Here is a 27,978-nt window from a genome sequence, read left to right as displayed (position 1 = left end):
AAGCAGCACGCCGTGCAGTACCAGTGATGTAAAGGAGCCGTGATCGCGCATTTGTTGAGATTATTCTTTTCAATAGTTTCTATTAATGCAGTGAGTTACGCGTGTTCAGTTTACGATTTTGAGTATCGTGCATGCTTACGGATTGCCGGTGTTTCAAATTCAAAAGTGAGTAAACTTCATTAGAATAATTTTAAAATTCAATGTGAATTTATTATAGATATAATAAAATATTCTAAAGGAAAGTAAATTTGTGACGTGTAAATGAACACTAATAATTAAATATAAATAATTTATAAAAAATAAATATAACTAAATAACTTAAAACAGTTAAACATAAATTATTAAGTAGTTTTCATAAAAATAAAAAAATATATATTAATTTCAGATCAAAACTAGAAATAGGTTACGCTTAGATATGCGTAATAAAGTAATATTAAAACAAAACCGCAATAAAATTGGAAAGTATCCATACATAGCCTTAAGTAGTCATAAATTTTATTTAATATTTATTTTTACTCTTTATTAAAATAAGTGTGAAAATTAATACAATTAAATAAAATTAATGTACTTACATAGTTTGTATTGGACTAGAAGATTTTTTCTTAGAAAGTAAAAATCACTTTATTCAATTTTAAAATACCTAATAAATTTCATATTATATTAAATTAATTTAAATACTTTTTTTAATTTAAAATTTTATTTAATTAATTAAAATTTTAATAGCAGTGTGGTCTAGAATTCGTTAAAACTTGTGTTTGTTTATAATAAGAAACACGCAAAGTTTTAAATAAATATTTTCTGATGTTATTTAAAAAAAACGCCACCATTCAAGTCACAATACGGTATTATAAGTTTAAATTAAAAATGTTGAAAAACCCCAAAGGTCATGAAAATAAAGACTTTTTATCAGAAATTCCATCATAACAGAAAAGTTTAAATGGTTTGCAATATGTGAGCTGGATAGAAGAAAATTATATACTTGCTGGGTTTCAAATTTAAATAACCGCATCGAAATGGGTCAATATGTTTGAGAGCTATAAACAGACACACTCAAACTGACAGACAAACAGACATCGACGTCAAACTTATAACACCACTCTTAGCGTAGGGGGCTATTAATTAAATATATTACATTTATTGATAAATCAAAATCCGTTCACCGTTTTTTGAATATATTGAGTAAAAACATCAAGACACCTAAAACTTCCGAGTCGAAAGAATATTACGAGTATACGTAGAATTAATGGGATTATAGCCGTAGAAACAAATTAAAACGCAGAGTAAAGATATATATAACGCAGTGTTTACCTCACAAATTTTCCTTACTTAATTTTATTATTTTTGAATCATTGTTTATTATTTCATTAGATCATACGAAAACACGTGAGTTTAAATTCAATTAAAATCACGATATTAACTCAAAGACCCGACGCCTACATGAATTATACATTAGACAACCTGTCAAACAAATATCTTAAACAGTAGGTATGTAAATAATACCAATTCCTCTTCGAAATCAATGTACAAATAAATTTATAGAATGTTTTCTTTTACAATACTAATGGTCTCATTAAACGTAAGGACTATATAATCCGTAATATTATAAAGACAAAAAAATTGTTTGCTTTGAATAGGCTCTGAAACTATGAGACAGATATGAAAAATATCTTCATCATTAGAATCCTACATTATCTGTGATGAACGTAGGCTAGGGCTAGGAATGGAAACTATGCGTTGAAACCGCGTGGCGTATGTTTTAAAAACTTTGCATTTAAATAAATTGCATTACCAGGTAATAGTCAATCTTGAAGAAAAAATTATATAATTCGTTAGCAAACTAGAGGCATCTCCTCCTTAACCCAATTTGGAATTGCAGCTTCGTACGTAAAACAAAATACGTAAAACAAAATTATAAAAGTTTGGGACTGTTTTAGTTACGAAAATCTATTTCTGGCTTGAGAACCATATGACGATACATGTGCCACTTTTATCAAATATCGGGTAGAGGGACGGCAGGCGATAATAATTGTATGCTCCGTAACAATCATAATAAGACGTTAAAAATCATGACTCTTCGAAGAATCACGATTTTTCGAGGCGTTGGGGAGTAGCATCACCAACTTTTCCAAATATTGGTCTTTGAGCATTTCGACTCGAGGATGAGTCCAACGGGAACCAATACCAAATCTGAGATTGAATGCTGTACGCTGGATAACCGCTGATTTTCGTGACCTTTTGACGTTTATAACTTTTTTAGCCGGCACAATATCAATGTCGATTTTTCAAATTTCATTACAATGCCGTAATAAAGGTGTATACAAGAATCCATCACACACTTGGAATTATCCCGCCTAAAAACCTAAGTAAAACCTAAGTTCGTCGACGAGTGTAAAATAGTAGAATACGGATCATGGTCATTTGACCGTGACGCGAGTTCAACATTTTTTACCTATTTCAAAAAAGTAAAAAAGTAAAAAAATAACTTGCATATACAGCAAGGGCAACAATGCAACAGTTACGAAGACTTGCATTTGCCACCACTTTTGAGCTGTAGATTATTCATTATTACTACCCTTAAACCTGCCCACCTATGTATTGAAGCAGCATGGTGGATCTATCCTCCATATAAAAGGAAGGAGACCTAGCCCCGTAGTGAGTCGTTAAACTATGCTGATAATGAAACATTACGGCATCCAATAGTTTAAGCCTTAATAACTCCACGGACAGGTAAGGAGCCGAATTCAAAACTGATAGGTTAAGCTCTAGTCAGGCCTAATAATTGGAGTGGAAAGGAAATATTGAAAAATGATCTATACTCATATGATAACGAGGTAATATTTGTGGTGTTCTGTTGTAAGGGGTAATTTAGACCAAATGAACCGATTTCGTAAATTCTTTTACTTAAACAGCCCCGTTAGCACGTTATTTGTGAGTGTCATAGACTATCTTTTATCCCTGTATTCTTACAAGAACAGGAGCTACGCGGGTGAAACCGTGGGGCGTCGGCTAGTAACTGTTATACTTCAAAAACCGTTTGACGGCCGTGTGGCGCAGTGGGTAGTGGGTAGTGACCGTGGGTTCGATTCCCACAACTGGAAAATATTTGTGTGATGAACATGGGTTTTTTCCAGTGTGTGTGTATTTATACATTATATAAGTATTTATATGTAGTATATAAATGTATATGAATATTATAATATCAACTATCTTAGTACCCATAACACAAGCTGCTCTGTATGCTTACTTTGGGGCTAGATAGTGATGTGTATTGTTTAAGTATATTTATTTTTATTTTTATTTTTTAAAAAGAAGTTGGGCCATGGAGATGTCACAAAGGATTTTCAAATTATGCCATTGCGGCGTCGATTGATGACAGAAGGGCTGATGCAGCCAATATTCTAACCACCACACTATATCGCTTTGTGTAGCTATAAGGATAAGTTAGCTAAATTAGTTATACAATAGGTTCGTATTGTATTCTTTCTAAATGAAAGAAGTACAAAAATATAAAAAAAAAAAAATTAACGACAGTACCACTGGCTATTAACCATAATAAAAATATTACCATTTACATAATCAACAGCTAGAACGACTCGACTAACAATATCCATAATATTTTTTGTTTAATATAATAAGAAATAATAAGATTAGATATAAGTAGCATCTTTGTTCATTATGCTTTATCACCTGTCACTAGTTTTTAGTAATCACAGCTGTTTAACTAGTTACTTTATAAGTATCTGTTAACAAGTTATTCGCTCCGGTCCTTTGCGGAGTCCGTCATTACGGACGTCCTTCCATAGTCCTACACCATATAAAATATATTTAACTAGCTGATGCCGCGCGGTTTCACCCGTGTGGTGACTTTTTCCGTCAGAGTGCGGGGATAATATATAGCCTATAGCCTTCCTTGATAAATGGGCTATCTTATCACTGTAGTTCTTGAGATTAGTGCGTTCAACCAACCACACAAACAAGCGAACAAGTACCGGTATAAGATAGTGACTAAATAATGTATGCAGAAATGCATGCTAGCTAATAAATAAATAAAAAATAATTCTAAATGAGGAAATGTATCAAGGCATGATATTGTTTATAATAAATTATAAGTTACTAAAGTCAATTGAAATAACTAATTATATTGACGGTATAACATTTTGTAAATATAAGTAGAAAGCACAGAATACTTATGGACAGTTTATTTTTGGTAGTAGTTGTGCAATTTTGAAAAAAGCACATATGCTTTACCAGACTGTATAGATTTCAGCCTTTAAACCTTTAAGTCGGGTCAAATAAACAAACAATAAACATCCATAAATAATATGACAGCTTTTAATTATACCTGTTTTAATTTAATTTATAATAGTGTTAATTTTAGTTCACTGCATTAATAGTCATAAGCACGTCCGTGAGGACACAAGGGGTGTGATTCCGCTATTTTATACTCGTCGATGTATATACAAATTTCTTAATAAGTAATTGAATACTAGTATAATCTAATTGTAATGTACCTTCTATAGGTAAAATCAATGTCACTTTTCGTTATAATTTTATAAGTCGACAACGGGCACACCTATTCTAACCAAATGTTTAGGCTTTGTTCGGACTATTTAGTAGTAGGTTTATGTGAAGTTTGCACAAAATCGGTCGAGCGGTTCTTCATTTATCACATTTTTTGTAACAAATAAATTCAGGGGTAGGGTAGGGTGAGAGTAGCGTAGGGGTAAGGTAGTAGTATGGTAGTGTAGGGTAGGGATAAGGAAGAAGTGCACATAAGTCAAAGCGATCCGCTAGTTCTAATTTTATTCATTTATCAAATAACAAGTTTTATTAAAATTTAAACTTTATTTCTATGGGATCACTAAGAACGTATTTGCCATGGAAATGAGCGATGTCACATCCCTGTAACTTTACAGAATGCAGGGGCAAGTCCCGCCTGAAAACCAGCGCCACAATTAGCTCTGACATCTTGCTAAGGCAGAGACTTTGTTTGTCCACGATGCAATTTTTTATAACTTTGTAAAATTAAATGTGGGCAAATAAAAGTTCATTCATCCATAAATTCATTCAAATAAACAAACATCCATAAAATAATCGTTAAGATAAACGAAATTTTCCAAATTCCTGCGCTATTTTTAAATATTAATACATGAAAAAATTTTGCTATTTGATTTCATTTCGCTATTCTCTATGAACAGCAAAAACAATCCAAGCGACTACATCGTTGAAAATATTCTATGTACGTTTCACTCTGAAACCGGAGCATCCTGGTTCATCTTTCTTGGAGTCTTTATCTCTTAGGTATACTCCGTTTCAATTGCCGAAGATTTATTCGCAACTTTAAACATTTAAAACTTTTTGCATTTGCATGTCACATTTAGGCTAACTGTAGTTTGCATGAACATCCATAAAAAAAAATAAACAAAAATTTTATTTAGTAAATTGAAAATTGGAGGTTATTTTTTACAACTAAAATCAACTTTAAGAGGCTGAACAACTATTAGTGCCCAAAAAAGTGATTGCGTGTTTCATTACTACAGGAAGGTAATTACAGGTAGGTACGCAATTATTTTTGATTACACCCCGAAATCTTTGACCTCTAAACTTAGTTCTAATACAATACTAGAGTTGTTACATTATTCAAAATAAAGATTTATTGTAACCAAGGCCTAACTAAGTATGCTGATGTCAATTACGCCAGTGTATTTAAAAACAATGATTTATTTATTGTAACATGTGTTTGTTTTAATGTTTTACTCATAGTGTGGACACTGAATTAGAAACTAATGACAACACAGAACAGTCAACGCTAAAAGCAAACGCTTTGTGTTCGTCCATACTGCAGGCCTAGCGCGGTTGCGACGGCGGGCGCGATTTTTCAAACATATGAAAAGGCCTATTGTGTCCACAGTGAAGTGGCTTAGGCGGAAGCCTAGCACGATTGACTTGAGCGAGTCAATCCGCTCGTTCTGGCCACACTACGGGCCTAGGCGACAAGCGATCTAATGCGCGGTTGGCAGGGGTATCAAAACAACGTTTTCATTCATTCATTGTACTCGTATTCGTACTTAACGACATTTAGTCCATTGACTTACATTTAAGGGTGCATGTCATGCGCCAGGAGGGGTTAGTGTTAGGTACATTAAATCTAAGTTGTGCTTTTGTAACCCTTGTCAAATAACGCCGCCACCGTGGAATAGGGGGTACCAGGGGCGTAGCTACCGTCGTATCAGCCGTATCAATGAAACGGGGCCCCTAGACTACAGGGGCCCCTTACGTGTGAAAGTAAAAGTTAGTAAAATGTAGGTAATCCATTTATCCTGGACTACCTAGCGTGCGCCCAATATTTGGAACCAACCAAGTCACTGTCATATTTATTTTAAACGAGCATTTTTGTCTCTTTTGTGAAAAATCTTTACCCCTCATTAGGGCCCCCCAACTAATTTTATACAGGGCCTCGCCAAGGCACGCTACGCTACTGGGGTACAAATGATTTTTATGGTTTAAATAACAACTCTGTTCAAGTAACATAGTTCACTTTAACTTTTTTTAGTTATATAATCGAAATGATAACTTATTTTAAAGAGTTCATTATTATTGATTATTATTAAATTGACGGCCGCTTTCTACTTCCACGGCCCAAATAAAACCAATTCGATTACCAAAACTGGAAAATGTTTGTGTGATGTACATTGGTATTTGTAGGTGTATTTACAAATTATATACATATATATATGTAGTATATAAATGTATATGATATAAAATTAGCGATCTTAGTACTCATAACACAGGCTGACGCTTACTTTGGGGATAGACAGTGATGTGTGTATTGTTTAAGTATACGTATTAAGCTATTGCATAGCTTTTATCGCGGGCTTTCGAGCGCAGCGACCGAAAGAAATTCCGTAACGATAATAAACCTAACACCCAAGCCGTGCATCAAGTTAACACATTTCGACGTTATCATATCGACTAAACTGCATAAGTAGTGTGGAACTAAGGGGCAAAACTTATTAAATCAAATGTCGATTCGAGCTCAACGTAAAGACATTATTTTATTTTTATTTATTCTTATTTTATTTTATTTTTATTTTTTTCTAAGAAATCTGCATAAATAAATAATTATAATTGCATAAGTTGATAAAAAATGCTATGCAATAGCTTTACCGCGGCAGTCCCCGAGTACCACACATATTTTTTTATTTTTCTACAATCAATTTAGACTGTAGACAAACGTCTACTAATACCAGTGCAACGCAAAGGTAAACAAGCATTCATAAACAAGATTAAACTATTCAAAAGAGTTCCTTTGAGCTTGTAAATTATTTCCTGATTGAAATAAAGCCGCATTTGCACGAGAATCTTGCTCTTCGGTATTGTTGCCAGGCGGCCGGATAAAGCCGGACATAGCTAGGCTTTTTGTTTGCGTGTCCGGCCAAAATAATCGGTGTCGGGACTAGTCCGGTTTTTGTTAGGCTTTTTACATTTCGCATTTATTTTTAGCTAAAAAAGTCTTATTTGTGTCTTGCATTAGTATATTTAAATATGTTGATGAATGTTTAAGTATCTAGAATTTATTTTTGTCTGATGACTATTTGACTGATTAATAGTACCTACCTAAAACTGATTTGGCATTCGATTTTATTTCTTAATTCACTAGAATTTAACACACATTTTTTGTTGTAAGTACCTTTTTGACGGCTTCCGTGGCGCAGCGGTATGCGCGGTGGATTTACAAGACGGGTAATCCTGGGTTCGGTCCTGGGCAGATTGAGGTTTTCTTATTTTGTCCAGGTCTGGCTGGTGGAAGGCTTCGGCCGTGGCTAGTTACCACCCTACTGGCAAAGACGTACCGCCAAGCGATTTAGCGTTCCGGTACGATGCCGTGTAGAAACTGAAAGGGGTGTGGATTTTCATCCTCCTCCTAACAAGTTAGCCCGCTTCCATCTTAGACTGCATCATCACTTACCTTCAGGTGAGATCGTAGTCAAGGGCTAACTTGTAAAGAATAAAAAAAAAACCTATTAATACTGAGACAAAATCCTCAATAATGTATTCGGTCCGGCCTTTCTACCTAAAAGTCCGGCCTAACTGGCTTGTCAGTCCGGCTATTAGGTTTGGCGACATGGTAACCCTATTCTCCGCAACAGTTTCATCTCGCATATCTCATTGGATATGATGAATCGAGTTCGAGATGGTTGCATACGAGAAGTCACTTACAGACACGCGCCTTGTCTGATGTTGTGAAACAAGTTTAACAAGTTCAACTTAACAACAACAACTGCTTGGAAATGCAACCGATCTTAATATTGTGATCCTGTATGTCAATACATTTTTTTAAATTTTTTTTTTATTGACTATCGGAACCGACAGACGCTGATCGCGACAAGGAAATTTTTCGATTACAGCAAAAACTTATTTAATATATAGGTATTGAAAAATTATAATTTCTTTAATTTTTCAATTATTTTGTACCTATTCTATACTAGCGGATGCAACGCGGTTTCTTCCGCGTAGTTCCCATTCCCGTATAAAATATAGCCTATAGTACCCGGGGATAGTGTAGCTTCCCAATATTGAAAGATTTTTTTAAATCGGTTCAATAGTTTCGGAGCCTATCCAAACACACTAATTATTATTTCCTCTTTATAATATTCGCACAGACTAGCCCCGATTTTACCTTCGTAGTTCCTGTTCCCGAGAGAATACGGGAATAAAATATCGCTCATTATAATCACAAACAACGTGCTTTTCAAGTGGTAAAAGAATTTTCAAAATCGGTAAATTTATTACCCTCTACAATACCACAAATTTTACCTCTTTAGAATATTAATACACATACATAAGAGTACCTAATAGTTTAACATTCCAGTAGTTAAAAATTATTTAACATGTAAGTGAACTGGTATACCTATATATTGATTTTTTTTTACTGTTGATAAATATAAATTTACATAATTACATGTTGCAGTATTATAAAGTTTACAAAGTATTTAAAAATGTTAAGTGTTCATTAAATATAAATACTCTGATAAAACTCTGATAAGTGCGAATGAGTGTTTCACTACATTTTAATGATTAATTAAAATGTAATTTATGCCATAATTCACTATCTTCATGTGAGTGAGTGAATCAAAACGGAAGGTGTGTGTACGGCTGAATGCGCTAATCTCAGGAACTACTACTTCGATATAAAAACGTGCATTTTACGCTAAAACTAGGTTTTTAGGAAGTTCTACACAAATTTAACGCCTACAAATCTCGAGGTCATGGCAAATCTATACTTAATATTATAAAGCTGAAGAGTTTGTTTGTTTGCACGCGCTAATCTCAGGAACTGCTGGTCCGATTTGCAAACCATCTTACAGTGTTAGATAGTTCATTTATCGGGGAAGGCTATATGCTATATATTATCCCCGTATTCCTACAGGAAAGGGAATCACTAGTAGAACGGGAGACAGCTTACCATCAGGTGAGATTGTAGTCAAGGGCTAACTTGTAAAGAATAAAAAAAAAGCTAAAAAATCATATAACTTACTAACAGCCGTCCCGCACCTTCACGCACGTATTTACATTTCCCATGGGAATACGGAGATAAAACATAGCCTATCACATCACACTCACAAATAACGTAGCTTTCTATCAATAAACTAGTTTTCAAAATCGGTTTAGTAGATCCCGAGATTTCCACTACAAGCTAACAAACTCACGAACATTACCTCTTTAAAATATACGATAGTAAGTATGTAGATTAGATACACATCTACAAATTTTAATGTTATGACTATAGAGCAATTTTTTATAATTGTTTTTCTTCGAATTATTTTCATGATCAATTGTATCCTTTTCTTATACTTGTAAATTTTAGTCAGAGATCCGTAGAACATTTTGTACAACGGATTACTATAAAGTTAAATTTTCGTGAGCATCTTCATCTCGATGAGACGATCAACTTTTTTATTTACTTAACTGAGTTACCAAGAAATAAAAATTTCTGAGGGTCTGAACGAGATAATGTACCACGCAATTTGTAGGGCATTGTGGCTGTTAAGTTGTATAACTATTAAATAAGCAACAGTAAAAAGGACATCTGGTTAGTAACAACTTATGATAAACTACCCTCCTCCCAACTTGTATCAATAACGAGGTTATTAAAAGTTTAAAACCAGCTTTTTTATGACAAAAAATATTTCCCGTATGAAAAATAAAACATACAAATTACAAAAATGTCATAACTTGTACTAGTAAAATATTATCCCAAAATAAATAACAAAAAAAACCAAAGACAAAAATACGTGTTTGAACGTATAAAAATAAAATAGGTACGCAAAAAGAAAAAAAAAACATTTATTGGTTTATTTATACGTTGGTACGCTTCCGCCGCCTTTTTCTTTTAATAAGATGTAGTTGATCTTTTGTGTAACTTCCCCTAAAGTTTCATGTGAAATTAATTATTTTTAAAAGTGGAAACTGCAATAAAATAAACATAATTATATTAACAACTGAAATGAAATTATAAACTTACAAGTGAAGCCCATTACTCTGAGTTTATGATGAACATTTACCTGACCCGGCAAACGTTGTTCTACGATTTAAATTTTTTTCATACAAAAACACTAAAATCGTTATTTATTATCGTTATACAAAATATTTAAATACGACCTATTCTCATGCCAATTGAATACACGAAAAAAATCATACAATTCGGACGAGTCATTTTGAAGGTGCGCGACCACAAACTACCTACTGGCAAAGACGTACTGCCAAGCAATTTAGCATTCCGGCGCTGCGTAGAAACCATATGGGTATAATAAACTTGTGCCTCTTGAAACTAGGCCTGCTTCCATCTTATAATGGAATTCATGGACGTTGCAACTACTCTTCTGTTAAACTGCATCATCACTTAACATCAGGTGTGATCGCAGTACCACACCTGGTACCAAGGTACTAAAAGTTTGTCAAAGAATAAAAAAAAACTGTGGCACGAGATCTTTATATTTAAGATTTTTAATTACATAAAAAAAAAGAGTCAAAAAGCATGTGTTTATTTCAAATATCAGAAAGATCATTCAACTCAAAGGTACAAAGTTTACGAAGGTAAACTGGTCTGGGAAACAAATCTACAAATAATAACAGCGTTCTAACATTTCGATCAAGATTCATTTCGATCTTGACCCAGATGGTAAATGCACTTACCCGGCTTCACCTACGTAGGTGTGCAGTATTTCCTGCACGCAATTAACATTCATTAATTAATCACCAAATATTAAAACAACTCCACCCATCGGTCTGTCTATAACCTCTTCTTTAAATAACACAATTTGATTTATTAAAAATCATGATAAACTGGTCAATGAGGAAATGTGAATGTCTAAGACAATAAAGATGGCGAGCGCCGAGTATAGGTAATAGGAAACAAACATTCCAGACGCATAAAAACAAAGGGAGTAGCCGTGCTCGTCGCCTTAACTTGTTAGCCCAGGATCCGAGGAACATTTTTACAATTGATTACTATCAAGTTAATTTACCTTGTAAAAAGTTGAACTTCTCATCAAGATGGCTTCATCTTGATAACGTTAAACTTTTTTATTTACGAAAATTATTGGTTCTGGTAGCTAACTGGGTTACCAGGTAGGTAATTAAAAATTCTGAGCGTTGGAACAAGATAATGTACCACGCAATTTGTAGGACATTGTGGCTGTTAAGTAGTAAAACTATTATTTAAGCAACAATAAAAAAAACAGCTGGTTGCTCCACGGATCCTGGGCTATGTCTATCCCTAGTCCCGAACACAGGAACCTAGGCCATTTTTCTCCAACTGCCTTACGAGTTACGACCTAGGAACCCTGACAGGCGGATTGAATGAGTACTACATAGCCCTACAAATTTCACATCCGAAACCAGTTTCCGAGTGAGATTTCCTACAAAAAAAAGATGTTTCTATTTGTGTAGTCTATGCAAAGCCGAGGAATGTTTGCAAGTTTAGCATCACTATTCAAATGATAGATTGAACGGTATGATACATTATAATTATTGTGTGAGTTCGTACGAGTAAAAAACAGTAATGTTGGAAACTACGATAATAGTACATAAGGATATAAGTGTGGTAAGTTGATTATAACAGCCGTGGTGATACTGCAAGATCGAGCCGTAGGCGAGAGTTATAGTAAGGAAGCAGGGGCTGTAATTACCAAAGCGCACGTATGTATACGTCGTTTTAAAACACATTTGCGAGGAAACACACTTTCTGAAAATGAATTTGCATCTTTGCCTGTTTTCCATATAATGACATTTTTGCACAGATAGCGAACTGCGTGGGTTTTTTTGGGGCAAATGCACCAAAAACAGTATTACCAATAAAATTTTTGAATGAAATTTTTTTTAAATAATTTTTCTCACAAAATTAATTTTATTCATAAAATGTTGAGCACTTTTCTGCCATAAAAACTCTTTGCTAAGATTTAAAAAAGTACCGTTCGTTTTTAGTCAGATGATAAAGGTTTTATATTGCATTACAACACGTGCATTTTGTTAACTTTAGAGAGTTAACATATTGGTTATTAGGTTCACAAAGGTTTTATATCAGTTACTTAGGACACTGATAAAATAATGTCAATCGAATAGCTGTTTACTTAACATCTACTTAGCACTTTACATCATAATAAATCATTATCACTGTCAATAGCAGGTATTAGGTAAAGACATGATGACATTCATATAATTATGCATATCGTAACGTATTGTCTTCGATTTTATTCTTGTGCGCTCTATAATCGTCAACATCGTTATTATTTATTGAAACGTTAGTCATCTTTAAACAGATTTGTATAATAATAATTAAATTATATTAATTAAAATAATATTTATACATTGTATAAATATTTATATGTAGTATGAAAATGAATATATGATAAAATCAGCTATCTTAGTGCCCATAACACAATCTACGTTGTACGCTTAATTTGGGGCTAGCTAGTTTCGATTCCCGTAGGAATACGGGGATAATATATAGCCTATAGCCTTTCTCGAAAAACGGGCTATCTAACACTAAAATAATTTTTCAAATCGGACCAGTAGTTCCTGAGATTGGCGCGTTCAATCAAACAAAGAAACAAACTCTTCAGCTTTATAATTAGTAAATAAGTAAATTAGTATAGATTAATTTAATTTCTTAGGTTGCGCGCACTCACCGAATAATATACATTACTGACTCGCAGACGCCCCGCGTAGTTCCCGTTCCCGTGGGAATACGACAGTAAAATATACCCTGTGACACTCACAAATAACGTGGCTTACTATCAGTAAAATATTCAGTTTCAGTAAATCCAGAGATTTACCGCTCAGAGAGGACCCCCTACGAGTTCACAAAATCAATATAAGTACTAAAACAAATCTTAAACATCGTATTCATAATAAAACAACACGCCTCTAGCTACACTTCCGTTTCGCATCGAGATTCTTTATATGACGCTGTATTTATCTATATTTTCTTTGTTTCTGCTATTATAATGCTAAGTGTGACACGGCCTCGAGTCAATATGAATTCAATTTGGTTATTTCATTAATTAACCAAATATAGCCGCATACGTAAGAAACAACATTTCGCGATATAAAAGACATAGACATAGACGTTAAAAAATACAAGAGGCCCGTTAAAATTTGTAAATTTGTATGTATTAATACAAAGTAGATTGCTTACACATATGTGTATATGTAGTCCAAAACGGCTGGAACTATTCCTATGACGTATGATTTGTTCGATTTGTATCTACCCTTAAAAGCAGATAAAATAATATAATAAAACTTCGATGAATATCTAACATTATAAAAGTGAAAGTTTGTTTGGATGTATGCATGGATGTTTGTTACTTTTTCACGCAAAAACTACTGAATTGCTTTAGCTGAAATTTAATGGATGTATTTATAATATAATAGAATTATATTTTCTATTTTCGTTAAGGCACGAAGAAAGTTAGATAGAGTCTTGATAGCCCAGTGGATATGACCTCTGCCTCCGATTCCGGTGGGTGTAGGTTCGAATCCGGTCCGGGGCATGCACCTCCAACTTTTCAGTTGTGTGCATTTTATGAAATTAAATATCACCTTTCTCAAACGGTGAAGAAAAACTTCGTGAGGAAATCTGTATACCAGAGAATTTTCTTAATTCTCTGCGTGTGTGAAGTCTGCCACTCCGCATTGGGCCAACGTGGACTATTGGCCTAACCCCTCTCATTCTGAGAGGAAACTCATGCTTAGCAATGAGCCGAATATGGGTTGATAATGATGAAGATGATAGATAATAGAATAATAGGCCATTTTCGTTAAGGAAAAAGTAAAAGAAAGGAAACGAAGAAAGTTCTTATTTCGAACAAAAAGCGCAAAAATTGCGATAACCTACTAACTAGTATATTAGACTTAGCACTTGTAACGTACAACGTAGTATATACATATACAACCTATAAACATTCCAATACATACGTCAGCAGTCCACATGCTTCTTTGTACTCGTATCATTACTCATTCCTAAAGAATATAGACCAGCACAACTGATACAATATAATAGCATTACAAATATATAAAACTGATTTCCTTATTTTATACGGGTGCATAGTATCGTCAGTATATTATACAGGGTGCTCGGGAGTATTTCCCATAACTTCAAGGTTTTGACATGTCCACTTATAGCATAACTATTTTTTCTAACTAAAAAAAAACTCAAGTAAATAATATTCAAATAATTCCAACTACCCGTGTAACACACGCCTTTATCTATCCTTGCATTTTAAAATGCTTAATGGTAGCGGTAAGACTGTCGATATCGAGGAGATATTGCAACAGGCACTTCACTAGTAAGCTACTTCATGATATTTATCAATGAATAAGTTTGGTGAGGTCATAAGGGATACAATTTAAGATCTATTTACAAAAGAAATATTTTTACTCCGAAAATATTTATTTTAAAACACATATTTCTTAGACATTTTTTTATTCATTTTCCTTAAAGCATATAACCCTAGAGTTATGGGAAATACTCCCGAGCACCCTGTATAGACCAGGCGCTTTGAGTGTGCGTAATTCGCGTTTCTCATTATATTTACAGTTTTGAATTGAGAAAAGCATGCAAATACGATTCTGCATGTTGCCAGGAGGTTTTTTGGTCCATTATTTTGTTTATATAACCTACGCCCACCGATTCAAAAGCAAAGGTAATTTCCACTGGGCTATCATGCCTTAATCCACATAAAGCAAATTTTCTTTTCGTAGAAAATTAAGAAACTTTTTACTAGATCGACAAAAGGAATTTGATGATTGTGCGGTGGAAATATCAACTTTATAGAGGGAAATGATGATTAGGATAAATAAAGTTTTTTTATTGAAAGTGTTTTTAAAGTGTTTTTAAAAGTTTTTTTAAAGTGTTTTTTGTGACACATTAGTTAATAATTTACTTATTTATTTTAATTTTAGTATGATTTTCTATTTACTACCTATATATTTTATTAATTAAGAAATACTTACATACACATATAATATAAATTACACTGTAATTTTTCATTACATATCACATGTGCACGGCATATGCTGAGCTGCACACCCTTTCTTTTTAAGCGTCACAGACAGACATGCTGTCATAAGGTTACTGACTGTCTGTAACTTTTAGATATTAATAAATTTATTTTCTTTCTTATATATCCTTATCCAATAATTACTTCCCCTTTATATACAAGTAGGTACCTATTTAGCTTAACCAATATCAAAGGATAAAGAAAATACGAAAAAACACTTCAACAATACAATCAGGGTCATTCTTCCCACGACTTCCAACCATAACACCAACATCGTAACATAACACTAGTTTGCCAATTCAGGCTTTATAAAATGTTGCAGATTTCCATATACGTTTAAATTATGCACAACTCTAAGGAAATACACTAGATCGCAGTCTTTATCCTGCCCACTACAAATTTTTGGTTACTAAATCATAATCAAAACATAAAATTCTTTGTAAAAATCTCATTTTGAATTCGACTGATTATGGTAATTTGACGGCAAAAATCCGATTCAAAAATGTGAGAAATGAATGTGTATTTTATCTTTTTGTATGATATTATAATTCTTTAACATTTTAGTCCTTGTTCCTAGAAATAAAATATTTAGAAAGTTTGTGATTTCCATGGCAGAGTCTGACAAAATAAGGACAAGGCAAACCATTGTAGTATTTTCATGTAGTTTTCAAAAATGAACTATGACACAGGTTTTAGGTATAGGTCCCTACATTATATTCTTTACAGATGATTTATTCTTTATGTAAATTGCCTTATTGTTGAAATGTTCGTATGGGTTCACTTTATATTTTTAAAGGAAATGAGACAATTGATTTGTCTGAGATACCAGAATTCATTGCAAAGTAATTCAATAATAGGTAATAATAACCGTTATCTATACCTACTTATAAGAAAATTTTTAACAGGTCCTAATCTGTACATCGAAGATATGTTGAAATTTTTGTTGGAGGACATTATATAATAGAACTGAAGCCAAAAATATTTAATTTATTTAATTTTTATCTTTTGTCTGCCTATCTGTCCACGTTTTGACCGGGCGTCACGCTGAAACTACTGAATAAATTTAATTAAAATCTAGCTCGATCTGAGACCATAATACGAAGAACGTTATACGATACTTTTTGTCGAGAAAATAAAATCAGAAGGGGGTGAAATAGGGGTTGATAGTTCGCATGTAAAATCATTCATTTTTCACGTTACATTTGTATTACTAGAAAAATACTAAAAGTAATGTTATTCAAGATTTTTTTCAAAACTCTACCCCTAAAGGGTCCAAAAGGGGTTAAAGTTTTTTTAATATTTAATCATTCATGATTTGAGTTATATTTTTATAAAATAGTTAGTGTCCTTTTTATTATATAAACAAAATATTAAAAGAAAGAGATTAAATAGGGGTAGAAAGTTCACATCGAATTTCTTGCGGTCGTCCGCTAGTATTGTAAATATATACCAGTTCGCTGTGGTACTAAATTAACTAGAATAACGTAGATTGATCATGATAATAACTCGTACTACCCAACCGAAACATAGTATGCAAGTGTGATAAAGTCTAAAATAAAAATGCTCGGAAAAAACTGCGACGTAATGAAGTCGGTTAAAAATAACTTAAATCTATTTATTAATACCAAATTCTACTTCTGGTCAGTACCTACTTCTAGTCAGTATTTTTAGTACACAAACATTAAATGCGTAAGCAAGTTTGTCTGTCTGTTAAATTTTCGTGGCTAAATTTTTGAACAATTCTGATAAATATTGATATAGAGATAAAGTGGACCTTTAAGTAGAACATAGGGTAAAATATTTTAAGAAGTTTCATCCAGAGTTAAAAGGGATTCAATTTTGTTATAAAAGTCTGTAAAGTTTATAATTATATTCAAGGTTGTTGGTATTTATTAAATATAAGTAGGTATATAGTAATATTATCTATACTAATATTATAAAAAGGGAAAGATTCCGAGGTTATAAGGGGGTAATAGCTATATCGAATCGAGTTGGTAAGTTGGCGGTGTTAGTTAGTAGTTACACCCCCGTACCTCGGAAAGCATGTAAATCCCTCAGTCTTGCACCTAATCTCTCACCGGTCGTGTCGGTCTGACGTCCCATCTACTATGAGAGTGAGGAATAGAGAGTGCATCTGTGCTTGCGTACACACTTGTGCACTATAATATTTCTTGCGTAAATATATGGTCAGGAGCATATTAATATTAAACTATTATTTATCCCCATATTCCAATGGGAACGCGAAACTACGAGGCGTCCTGCTAGCCTTTATGAACAAGTATTTAGTGTCATCACTTAGTCTTAAGTGTATCGCAGTTTAAAGCTTAAGCTTTAATGCATAAATGATTAATGATTAATTAACAAACACGGTACTGACAAGCATTTAATTCTTCAACTTTACTAACGTGTGTTATTATATCTGTCAAGCGGGTGACAATTAAACGATTAAAACAAGTTTACTAACGTAGACGGATACTAGAAAGAAGTAATTATACGCAAGTTTATAATTAACCCACAAACATGTTATAAAGCATCATAGATTACCTTTACACATCATCTCCTTTTCCTTATCCCACTTATTTGGGATCGAAATATTATGTCAATTTCTTCCATTCTATCTAACTGATATATATATAACTGGTCATTCTACTGCTTTACACAGTCATATCCTCTTTCACACACTCCAAGTATCATAGGCGTAAATAGCGCGGGGGGTGGGGGGCTAACGAGGCAGTTACACTATATATATATAGTAACCGTGAAATTTAGTTTTTCGCTAATCCCATAGAAACCATGGATTTTTCAGGACAAAAATAGCCCATATGGTGTTCAAGAACCTCCTCTGTCTTCCATTGTCCAATAAAAAACCGTACAGCCGTTCCATACATTAGTCCAGACAAACAAACAGACATACGATTTAAAAAAAAAATTAAATAATTATTAACACTTGATATTACACAGTTATTTTGAAATCACCTTTATACTTTAATGTTATTTATATGTATTAAGTATTGATGGTTTAGACTTTTTTACAGTGCATCATACCATACTGTATGTATGAATGCTATATTATACCTACAGTTATGATTGATTACATCGAAAATGGCATCGGTAGAGTGTGAGCCGTCTCACGTAGCAATAAATAATATAATTAGTCATAATAAAGATTACTCAATTCCATAAACTACTAAAATTACAAATGACCTTACAACATTATAGTTACTCCACGTGTTCGGGTATTTTATCAGAAACACAAGCATGTATAGATTAGAATATGTATATATAGCGCAATGCAAATGCAATATAATGCATAATCTTCAAATCTACAGTTAGAAATGCCGTTCCTGACCAACACACGTAAGTCCCTAACAATATTATGATTTTATCAAAGTAAAAGTGTAATTTATAACACAATAACACAACAAGATAATTCAAATCAAATCACAAATTATAGTATATTTTTTAATTTACAAATGTGCCGTGACGTCATGTTACGTTAAGCGAACGTGGCTGAAGGCACTCCGGCAAACCACTAATTATTGTAAATTCCAAATTAACCTCACCCGGATTTAAATTTGGGACTTCCCAGGTAAATATTGACCTTAATTACAATATTTTACCACCACTTAATTAAATTCCTTTTTAATTGATGTAATTTGAAAAAAATTATGTAGTAAAGTAAAATACGTATAGCACTGCTAAAAATATTTAATCGAGTTGCAGAGCTTGAGAGGCCAAGTAACCAATGTTCAGGGAATCAGAGTAAGGAACCTTCAGAAAAAGTGCCGTCTGAAGCCTGCCTGCTATATCCAAACATTGATCCAACAGCCTAGCGAAGGATTCAAAGATAATAATGCTCGAAACCTTTCGCTGTAAGACTTCTGACTGGGACAACTCTAGGAACAACAACGGTTGTCATAAACATTTGTGAGTCATTTACTCCTTCAACTTTGTACCAAGATTGATCGAATAGTATATCTACTCCTAGAGTGGAGTATATAGACGTCGATTAAGATCAATCTATCAGTGATTAATAATAATACTCAATCGATCCAAAGAGCAATGCACTGCTATTCTTACTGATGCAGGGATTTACCCATTCCGAGATATCTTAATCCGATAAGGCGTCATTAAAAAGCAAGCTGTTGAAAAATACTAATCTTTGTGTTTCCCAGTTATTGATCATGTATATGCAAGTATTCGTTGTTATCATTATGAAAATGCCCAGAAACAATATGCAAAATGCAAAATGAGCTCCCAAAGTCAATGCCAATTGAAATATTGTAGGTTGCAAATTTCAATATCTACATATAAATATAAGTTAAGTGTAATTTTTTTTTTATTCCCTACAAGTTAGCCCTTGACTGTAATCTCACCTGATGGTAAGTGATGATGTAATCTAAGATGGAAGCGGGCTTCCTTGTTAAGAGTAGGATGTACGACATCGTACCGGAACGCTAAATTGCTTGGCGGTACGTCTTTATCGGTAGGGTGGTAACTAGCCACGGCCGAAGCCTCCCACCAGCCAAAAACAAAAGTCAGTCTGTAATTTCAAAATTCACTAATAGATAGTAACTGGATTCTATTGATATACACTCCTTGCATTATAGTACTGTCTGTATTTTTTTTAATAACCTGTGTTTATGTATTTCGATGTCTATTCTCGTTGTACTCGCATATCTGATTAGTGACCAAAACCTAATGAACTCCATTTGCAAAATCTCTGTGACCAGGATCAGAATTTAACCAAGAGATATAAACATATTCTTGATTGTTTAGAATTCTAGAGTCACCAGTTAGTGCATAATTATTGGAGTTAAATATGCTTAACGATCGTGTCGCTTCTTGGAAAACTGAATAGTAATTGACATTTGTACCTCACGAGTAATTACATTACAGTAAGTGAATAACACGTAACAACAACATTGGAAATCGAGAATATCCGGTAATTTAAACCGATGTCTATGTTTTGCGGGAAGACCCAAACGTCAGAATTATTATCCACAGATATTAAAGATCCAAGCGTTACAAAAGCCTTTCTTACGTCATACATCATAAAGATGTTGAAAAAATATTCATTAAGCAACAAGAACTGATAACGCTAATTAAATAGCTATTCATCAATAATATTGGGTTTTTAGGGTTTCGTAGTCCACAAGGACTAAAACCCATATTCGACTAAAAAGTAAAGTGAAAGACGTAGAAAAAATAACAAAGCGGTTGAAATGGAACTGGGCAGGACATATAACAAGAAAATCAAATGACAATTGGAGTAGTATAACAACATCGTGGTGCCCAAGGGATGCAAAAAGAAAAAGAGGCAGACCAATTAGTAGATGGAAAGACGATCTGATTGCCTTTGAAGGTACATACTGGACTCGATCTGCTATGCAAAGGACACAATGGAAGAGCCTTTGACCAGCAGTGGGATGAAATTTACTTTATTTAAATATAGCATGTAATAAATATTATACGTTTACGTGAAAAATTCACGGATGTAGGATGTATACTGAAATTAAAAGCAAAACTATGACGGCAATTGCTAAGAGTTATAGGCGGCCAACTTAAAAATCTTAATTGGAACTCGAAAATTGCATACCGTTGTTAATTAAATATATAAAGTTGTAAGAAAAAAATTGTGCTTTCTTCTTTAGATGCAAAGTGAGGCAATTTTTTCCCATTTTGTGTGATAGTTATAGTGTATATCGATATCGGTATTTTTGCAATAAAAGGGTTTAAAGTGCTCATTTAATCCACGGAACCCTTCATTGCGCGTGCGCGTTTTTATTACCTATGTATTGGAGATTTGTATGAAAAATTTAAAATATAAAAACTATTATTTTAACTAATCAAAGTGCTGGTCCAAATTATATAAGTATAGTTTTGCCATTTTGATGGCAGTTTATTTATGCCTTTACTATAGAGGTCTACCGGACGGAACGAAGTCAGCGAATGCATTTTTATTTATATCATTCATTTAAATGTAGATGAACTTAAACTCACATTCTAACGATTTTACTTCGATTATTGCATTGTCAAAAATATTTTTCAAGGACAAAATAACTTATAACTCATATCACTGATAACTAACACCTGTGTAACCTTATTTTATTTTACAGATTTTCCTCAGATTATTTTGTTAACACAAATTAGTTGTTCGAATCTCGATAGTATCGCCTTGAACTAAATGAGTCATTTAAAATCTTCAGTTCGAGCGGTTAAACGAAATTGATGATAAACAATAACTAAAATAATGTTTCAAGTCAAAACCAATTATATTAGTTCTCTTGAAAAGACAATTTAATAGTAAACACAAATTATATAAAAAAAGAATTATTTGTGATATCCTTAATTAGTTACGTCAAGAAACGATTGCATTTTATTAATCAGATTAAGAAGATGAGTTTTATTAACATGCAACGATGTTTCAGCGGGTCGAGGAAAATACGCCTACCTTGTATACAATACCAGGGATTAGTAATCAAGGTCACAGACTTCATTGAAATTCCTTAACATTGGATGTAGTACATGCTATTTAATTACGACCATTAAAGAATAATTATTAGATTATTTTAAATGCTCTTAAATTTATCATTTAAGAGTATTTAAAATAAAACGAAACACCTGTTTATTAAGTATATCTTTGTTAACAATAATTGATTGTTTATTTTCTGATCTCCTTTTTTGTGGATATATAAGAATCTGGCTCGAAAACTATTTTTAAATTTAAAACTTTTTATTTATTTATTTTTATTTTTACGGCGAGTGCGTTACTATTACTAGGCACAGTTAGTGTTATATCTACAATTATATGATTGTCTTTGTTTTTTTTTATTTTCAGATGAAGAATCAGCGTCGAGCGCCGATGTTGATGGCGACGCTATGGATCTTCTTCACGTTTTTTATTCCAACCGACACACAAAATGCAAATCCGATTTCGTCTTTTATGCAATTTCTTCAAGAAGGCACGAGACAACTCGATAACGAACCACCAGATCAACAGTATCTCCTTTCGGAATATGATTTCATAGTCATCGGTGCTGGCACCGCAGGGTGCGTGCTAGCTAACCGTTTAACAGAAATACCCGAATGGAAGGTGTTACTCGTAGAAGCTGGAAATAACGAAAATTTTGTTATGGATATTCCTATTCTAGCAAATCATCTTCAGTTGACCGAAGCTAATTGGAGATACAAAACAAAATCCTCTAACAAATACTGTGCTGGCTTTGAAAACCAACAATGTAACTGGCCACGTGGAAAAGTTGTTGGAGGTTCCAGCGTCTTGAACTTCATGATATATACAAGAGGTGCCGCTCCCGACTACAACAATTGGGAAGCACTAGGCAATGAAGGTTGGGGATGGAACGAAGTACTTCCTTACTTTAAAAAAATCGAAAATTTTAATATTCCCGCACACGATAATCGCCAGTACCATGGACGCGATGGTTATTTAAATGTCGAACACGCCCCTTACCGTACAACAAAAGGCAAAGCATGGGTAAAGGGAGCTCAAGAATTGGGTTTTAAATATAATGATCACAACGGGGCAAATCCAGCGGGTGTATCCTTTTTGCAACTTTCTATGAAGAATGGAACCCGGCACAGTTCAAGTAGAGCATATCTTCATCCAATTAATAAAAGAAACAACCTGCATTTAACCAAACTTAGTATGGTAACGAAACTTATTTTTGATGATACGAAAACCAAAGTAATAGGCGTTGAATTCGAAAGACGCGGCAAGCGATACAAGATTTTAGCCAAAAAAGAAGTTATAATTTCAGCAGGTGCCATTAACTCACCTCAATTACTGATGCTTTCGGGAATTGGTCCCAGAGACCATTTAGAGTCCTTAAATATTCCGGTCGTAAAAGATTTACCAGTAGGATATAACCTAATGGATCATATTGCAGCTGGAGGAGTTCAATTTATGGTACAACAACAAAATGTATCCCTTTCCACAGGTTACATACTGAACCACTTAGACTTAGTATTCAAATGGATGAGAAATCACAAAGGTCCCTTATCAGTCCCCGGTGGTTGCGAGGCGCTATTATTTCTCGACCTTAAAGACAAATTCAATGTAACAAGTTGGCCTGATGTAGAATTACTGTTCATAAGTGGAGGTTTGAATTCTGACCCCCTTTTACACAGAAACTTTGGCTTTGATGAACAAATTTTTACAAATACTTACTCTCCATTAGGGGATAAAGACGCTTTTATGGTATTCCCAATGCTAATGCGACCTAAATCTAGAGGAAGAGTAATGTTACGCAGTAGAAATCCAAAGGTTCATCCGACCTTAATTCCAAACTATTTTGAATATCCAGAGGATTTACAGAAAATCGTTGAAGGTATCAAAATCGCTATTGAAATTTCAAGACAGCCTTCCATGAAAAAGTTAGGAGCAAAATTGTATGATGTCCCTATAGCTGATTGTCTTAAATACGGTCCCTTCGGCAGTGATGCATACTTTGCTTGTCAAGCGCAAATGTTCACCTTCACAATTTACCATCAAAGCGGGACTTGTAAAATGGGACTCGAAAGTGATCCATCGACAGTTGTAAACCATAGATTAAAAGTCCACGGGATTTCTAAATTAAGAGTAATCGACGCTAGTATAATGCCAGAAATAACATCCAGTCACACTAATGCTCCGACATATATGATTGCAGAAAAGGGCGCTGATATGATAAAAGAAGACTGGGGACGAAAACAATAAACATGAGCATGTACATATTTATTAAAAATTCAATTATGTTTTAAGCTTGACTGTGATGTAATTATATTAAGTAAATTAATAATATTAAATTATTTTAAGTTTGGTTTCCTCATCGTCTAAACTTTAAAGAGACTTGTTTTTGTGTTATTAGTAATTTATTCACATAATATTGAAATTTGCTTAGAGCAACCCCAAATCATATTCAGCAATCTTTTGTGTTAGATAATAATTAATTGCAATTTTATATGAAAATGTTTAAAAAGGTTATGTATATTTATATATACTCACGCCATCTATTTTACATACAATTATTATATATACCAAACTATTACCGTGTCGTCGTTATCGTGTAGAAATATAATATTAATAGGATTTCTAAAAAAATTACATTTTAAATATTTTCGAAATACCACACATACTTTCTAATAGTGCAGACAGAGACCTTGATTGAGACGGGTAATTAATCAATACTGTGTAATTTTAATACAAAAATTCAATAAAAGTCGTGCTAAATCATACAGACATTACATTTCCACCAATCAGTAGATTTATGTTAATATCTTGGCTTTATAAAGTATGATGGTTATTACTTTGGCATTTTTGTAACCGACGTTGCTTATAAAGCAGCATCTTTGAAAATGCTAGTTATTATGACCCAGAGTTTTATTATCTGATGTAAAGTTAATAAAACTGTGTTGAAATTTGTACTGAAATCACACTAATATTAAAAAGGTGAAAGTTTCTATATGTTTGTTCCACCTTTAAGCTGCGGTTACTGAAGTGATTAGGCAGAAATTTTGAATGGAAAAAGATTTTGCTCTGAATTGACACATAGGCTATTTTTCATACAGGAAAAAAATCCCGAGGGATTTGTGAAAAATTGAAATCCACGCGGACGAAGTAACGGGCATCCGCTAGTATTTATATATTTATGTTATATTGTTATGAAGAAATTGTTTTGTTTTCTTCAACCGCTTGAAGCATTCCTGTAAAGTAGATATTTCGTACAAAACGTATTAATATGACTGCTTAAATTACACCCACCAAAGCTAGACTTCCAACAAATAACCAACATATAATAATCAAAGTTATGCAGTGAAAGCTTAGTGAATAACTTGAACGAAATTGAACTTATATTAAATTGAAATATTGAATAACAATAGATGATAGATCATTTATACAAGAGTTACTTTTATAAAATCTAAATTTATAACATAATATTACAAGCAAAGTAGCATTTGCTATTGATATTACGTTAGGAGATTCAATATTTATTAAAATAGTTCTAGCATCATATAGTGTAAAATGTAAGTATGTAAATGTATTGAGAGACTGTCTGTAAAGCGTAGAATTTAAATAAAATCATTACTCCGTTGTAAAAATAAATAAATAGATAGTTCAAAGTTTTTATAGATTAATATATATGCATATGCATGAAGGTGTGTTTGTCTACTGTACAATTAAAACTGCATTTTTCAGTTTTGCCTACACACAGGCGATTTAACTGAACAGTTTACAGACTGTACAATTAAAACTAAAAGTCTGTAGCCCGCATTACAAACATCCAACCGTTAAATTTTGTTTGACTGCATATTGACGGAACAAGCTGATCGAAGCAAAAAACTTTGCTGCTAATGGTAGACGTCCACAGATCCACCTCGTACGTATCGCATCAAACGGATCGCACTATTCTTTGACAAAGTCATACAAGTACGTCCACTGATCCGCATCGTTCGGAACGCACGAATCCACCGTAAAATTAAAAATCCGATGCGTCCGATACTTACGACGGGGATACGTGGACGCCTGTCTTAATAAAGCGATGCTGTTTGGTAGCGTTTGGCATTATAGCATCACGATTGCTGGTAGTACCTACACGGATGAGCTCCGTTGTAAAATACCGACTACTACTCTTCAAAATCAAAATCCCAATTCATTTATTTCAAGTTGGTTTAGTTTACAAGCACTTTTGTAAAGTCTACCACCGGTTTGGAAGGCAGGTTCTGCTGAGAAGAGCCAGCAATGAACTTTACAGTTGCTCTTTCAAACTTTTATTTTTCTTAGATATCTACTAAAATTAAAAGTTGCATTATTTATTAAAAGGATTTTATTTAAAATATTCTACGTAAACAAATCAAGTGCTGGTTTTGGATAAAGGTTAACGTAGATTATTATCCTATCAACACGATAGTCTATATTTAGTTAGAGTCGACGATTCTATTTATTTTATAGGTATAAGTAGTAAAAATAATAATTAATGTCGTATTTGTTATAATGTTACTTTGTTTCTAATTATGTCTACATTTAAATTCTTACATTACTCCTAGTAGGAGAGCCCAGGATGGTAAATTTGCAGTTACTAAAGCGACATGGGGACTGAATACATTAATTGGTAAATGACAGGAAGAATAAATGGCAACATTATTTTCGCTTTCAGTGGTGGGACAAAACTACAGACTATAAAGACATTTTTTATTATTTCGGGGGGTTTATTTCCTTCAATAAAATAACCGCGCTTGTGGCTCGAGTACTGTTACATAATTATAGAGGTTTTATTTTGTTCTTCCATTCTCTTACGTTAAGCTCAAATTGTTAGATTTTCAAAATGAACGCCTATATTATGGGCTGACACTTGGTGGAGATATTCAACAACGTGCAGGGTGTAATCATTTATGTTCATCTGCCGCGCACTGCAATAATCCCATCTTCGGCTCTCCAACTATAATAATGTTGGCGCCAATGGTATTATCATGACACAAGATTATTTAATATTTACTTGTAAGCACTCTAGTGTTAGTTAAAACAAACCACAAACAAAAACAAACGGGCTGAAATAGTCAACTAACAACTTGTAAAGTTGATTTATAGTAAGAGTAGACCTATGTGTAGATAGATATCTATACTAATATTATAAAGCTGAAGAGTTTGTTTGTTTGGTTGAACGCGCTAATCTCAGGACCAACTGGCAGGGAAAAATTCATTCAGTGTTAGCTAGCCCATTTATCGAGGAAGGTATAGGCTATATGTTTCGTCGTCGTCGTCATCAACCCATATTCGGCTCACTGCTGAGCTCGAGTCTCCTCTCAGAATGAGAGGGGTTAGGCCAATAGTCCACCACGCTGGCCCAATGCGGATTGGCAGACTTCACACACGCAGAGAATGAAGATAATTCTCTGGTATGCAGGTTTCCTCACGATGTTTTCCTTCACCGATTGAGACACGTGATAATTAATTTCTTAAAATGCACACAACTGAAAAGTTGGAGGTGCATGCCCGGGACCGGATTCGAACCCACACCCTCCGGAATCGGAGGCAGAGGTCATATCCACTAGGCTATCACTGCTCCTTATGGCTATATGTTTATAGTCCCCATATTCCTACGGGAACGGGAACCACGCGGATCAAAACGCATGGCGTCAGCTAGTTATGTATAACTTAACACTTTATGTAAGATACACAAATTCGCACATGGGTAACTGTAAAAATCAGTCGATGTGTAGTTAGACAATTTGCGCTAATATTTCCTAAAAAGACTACGTCCGTTTGTAGATATGTATATTGTATACCTACAAATTAAGTTAATATTATTTAATTAATATGTGCTAATTATTAAGTTTAAATGTACAAGATTATTGAGTAGGTATGTATTAAATCATTTAAATTAATATGATTTAGTGTATTTTTATTTTAAACCCC

General features: G+C 33.5%; 2 protein-coding genes across 3 annotated transcripts in view; one reads left to right on the top strand and one right to left on the bottom strand.

Moving 5' to 3' along the window:
- LOC112055976 (flotillin-2) overlaps window positions 1-27,978 on the bottom strand; it is a 294,787-nt gene that overhangs the window by 214,618 nt on the left and 52,191 nt on the right. The gene's annotated exons all lie outside the window — the stretch shown is intronic.
- Window positions 10-27,952, top strand: LOC112049935 (glucose dehydrogenase [FAD, quinone]). Its single transcript, XM_024088004.2, has 2 exons — window positions 10-165; window positions 22,405-27,952. The coding sequence occupies exon 2, from the start codon at window positions 22,405-22,407 to the stop codon at window positions 24,280-24,282; it is 1,878 nt and encodes a 625-aa protein (XP_023943772.2). The 5' UTR covers window positions 10-165; the 3' UTR covers window positions 24,283-27,952.

This window comes from Bicyclus anynana, chromosome 8 (genome assembly GCF_947172395.1).
Source record: "Bicyclus anynana chromosome 8, ilBicAnyn1.1, whole genome shotgun sequence".
NCBI lineage: Eukaryota > Metazoa > Arthropoda > Insecta > Lepidoptera > Nymphalidae > Bicyclus > Bicyclus anynana.
This window is presented reverse-complemented; position numbering and strand designations above follow the sequence as displayed.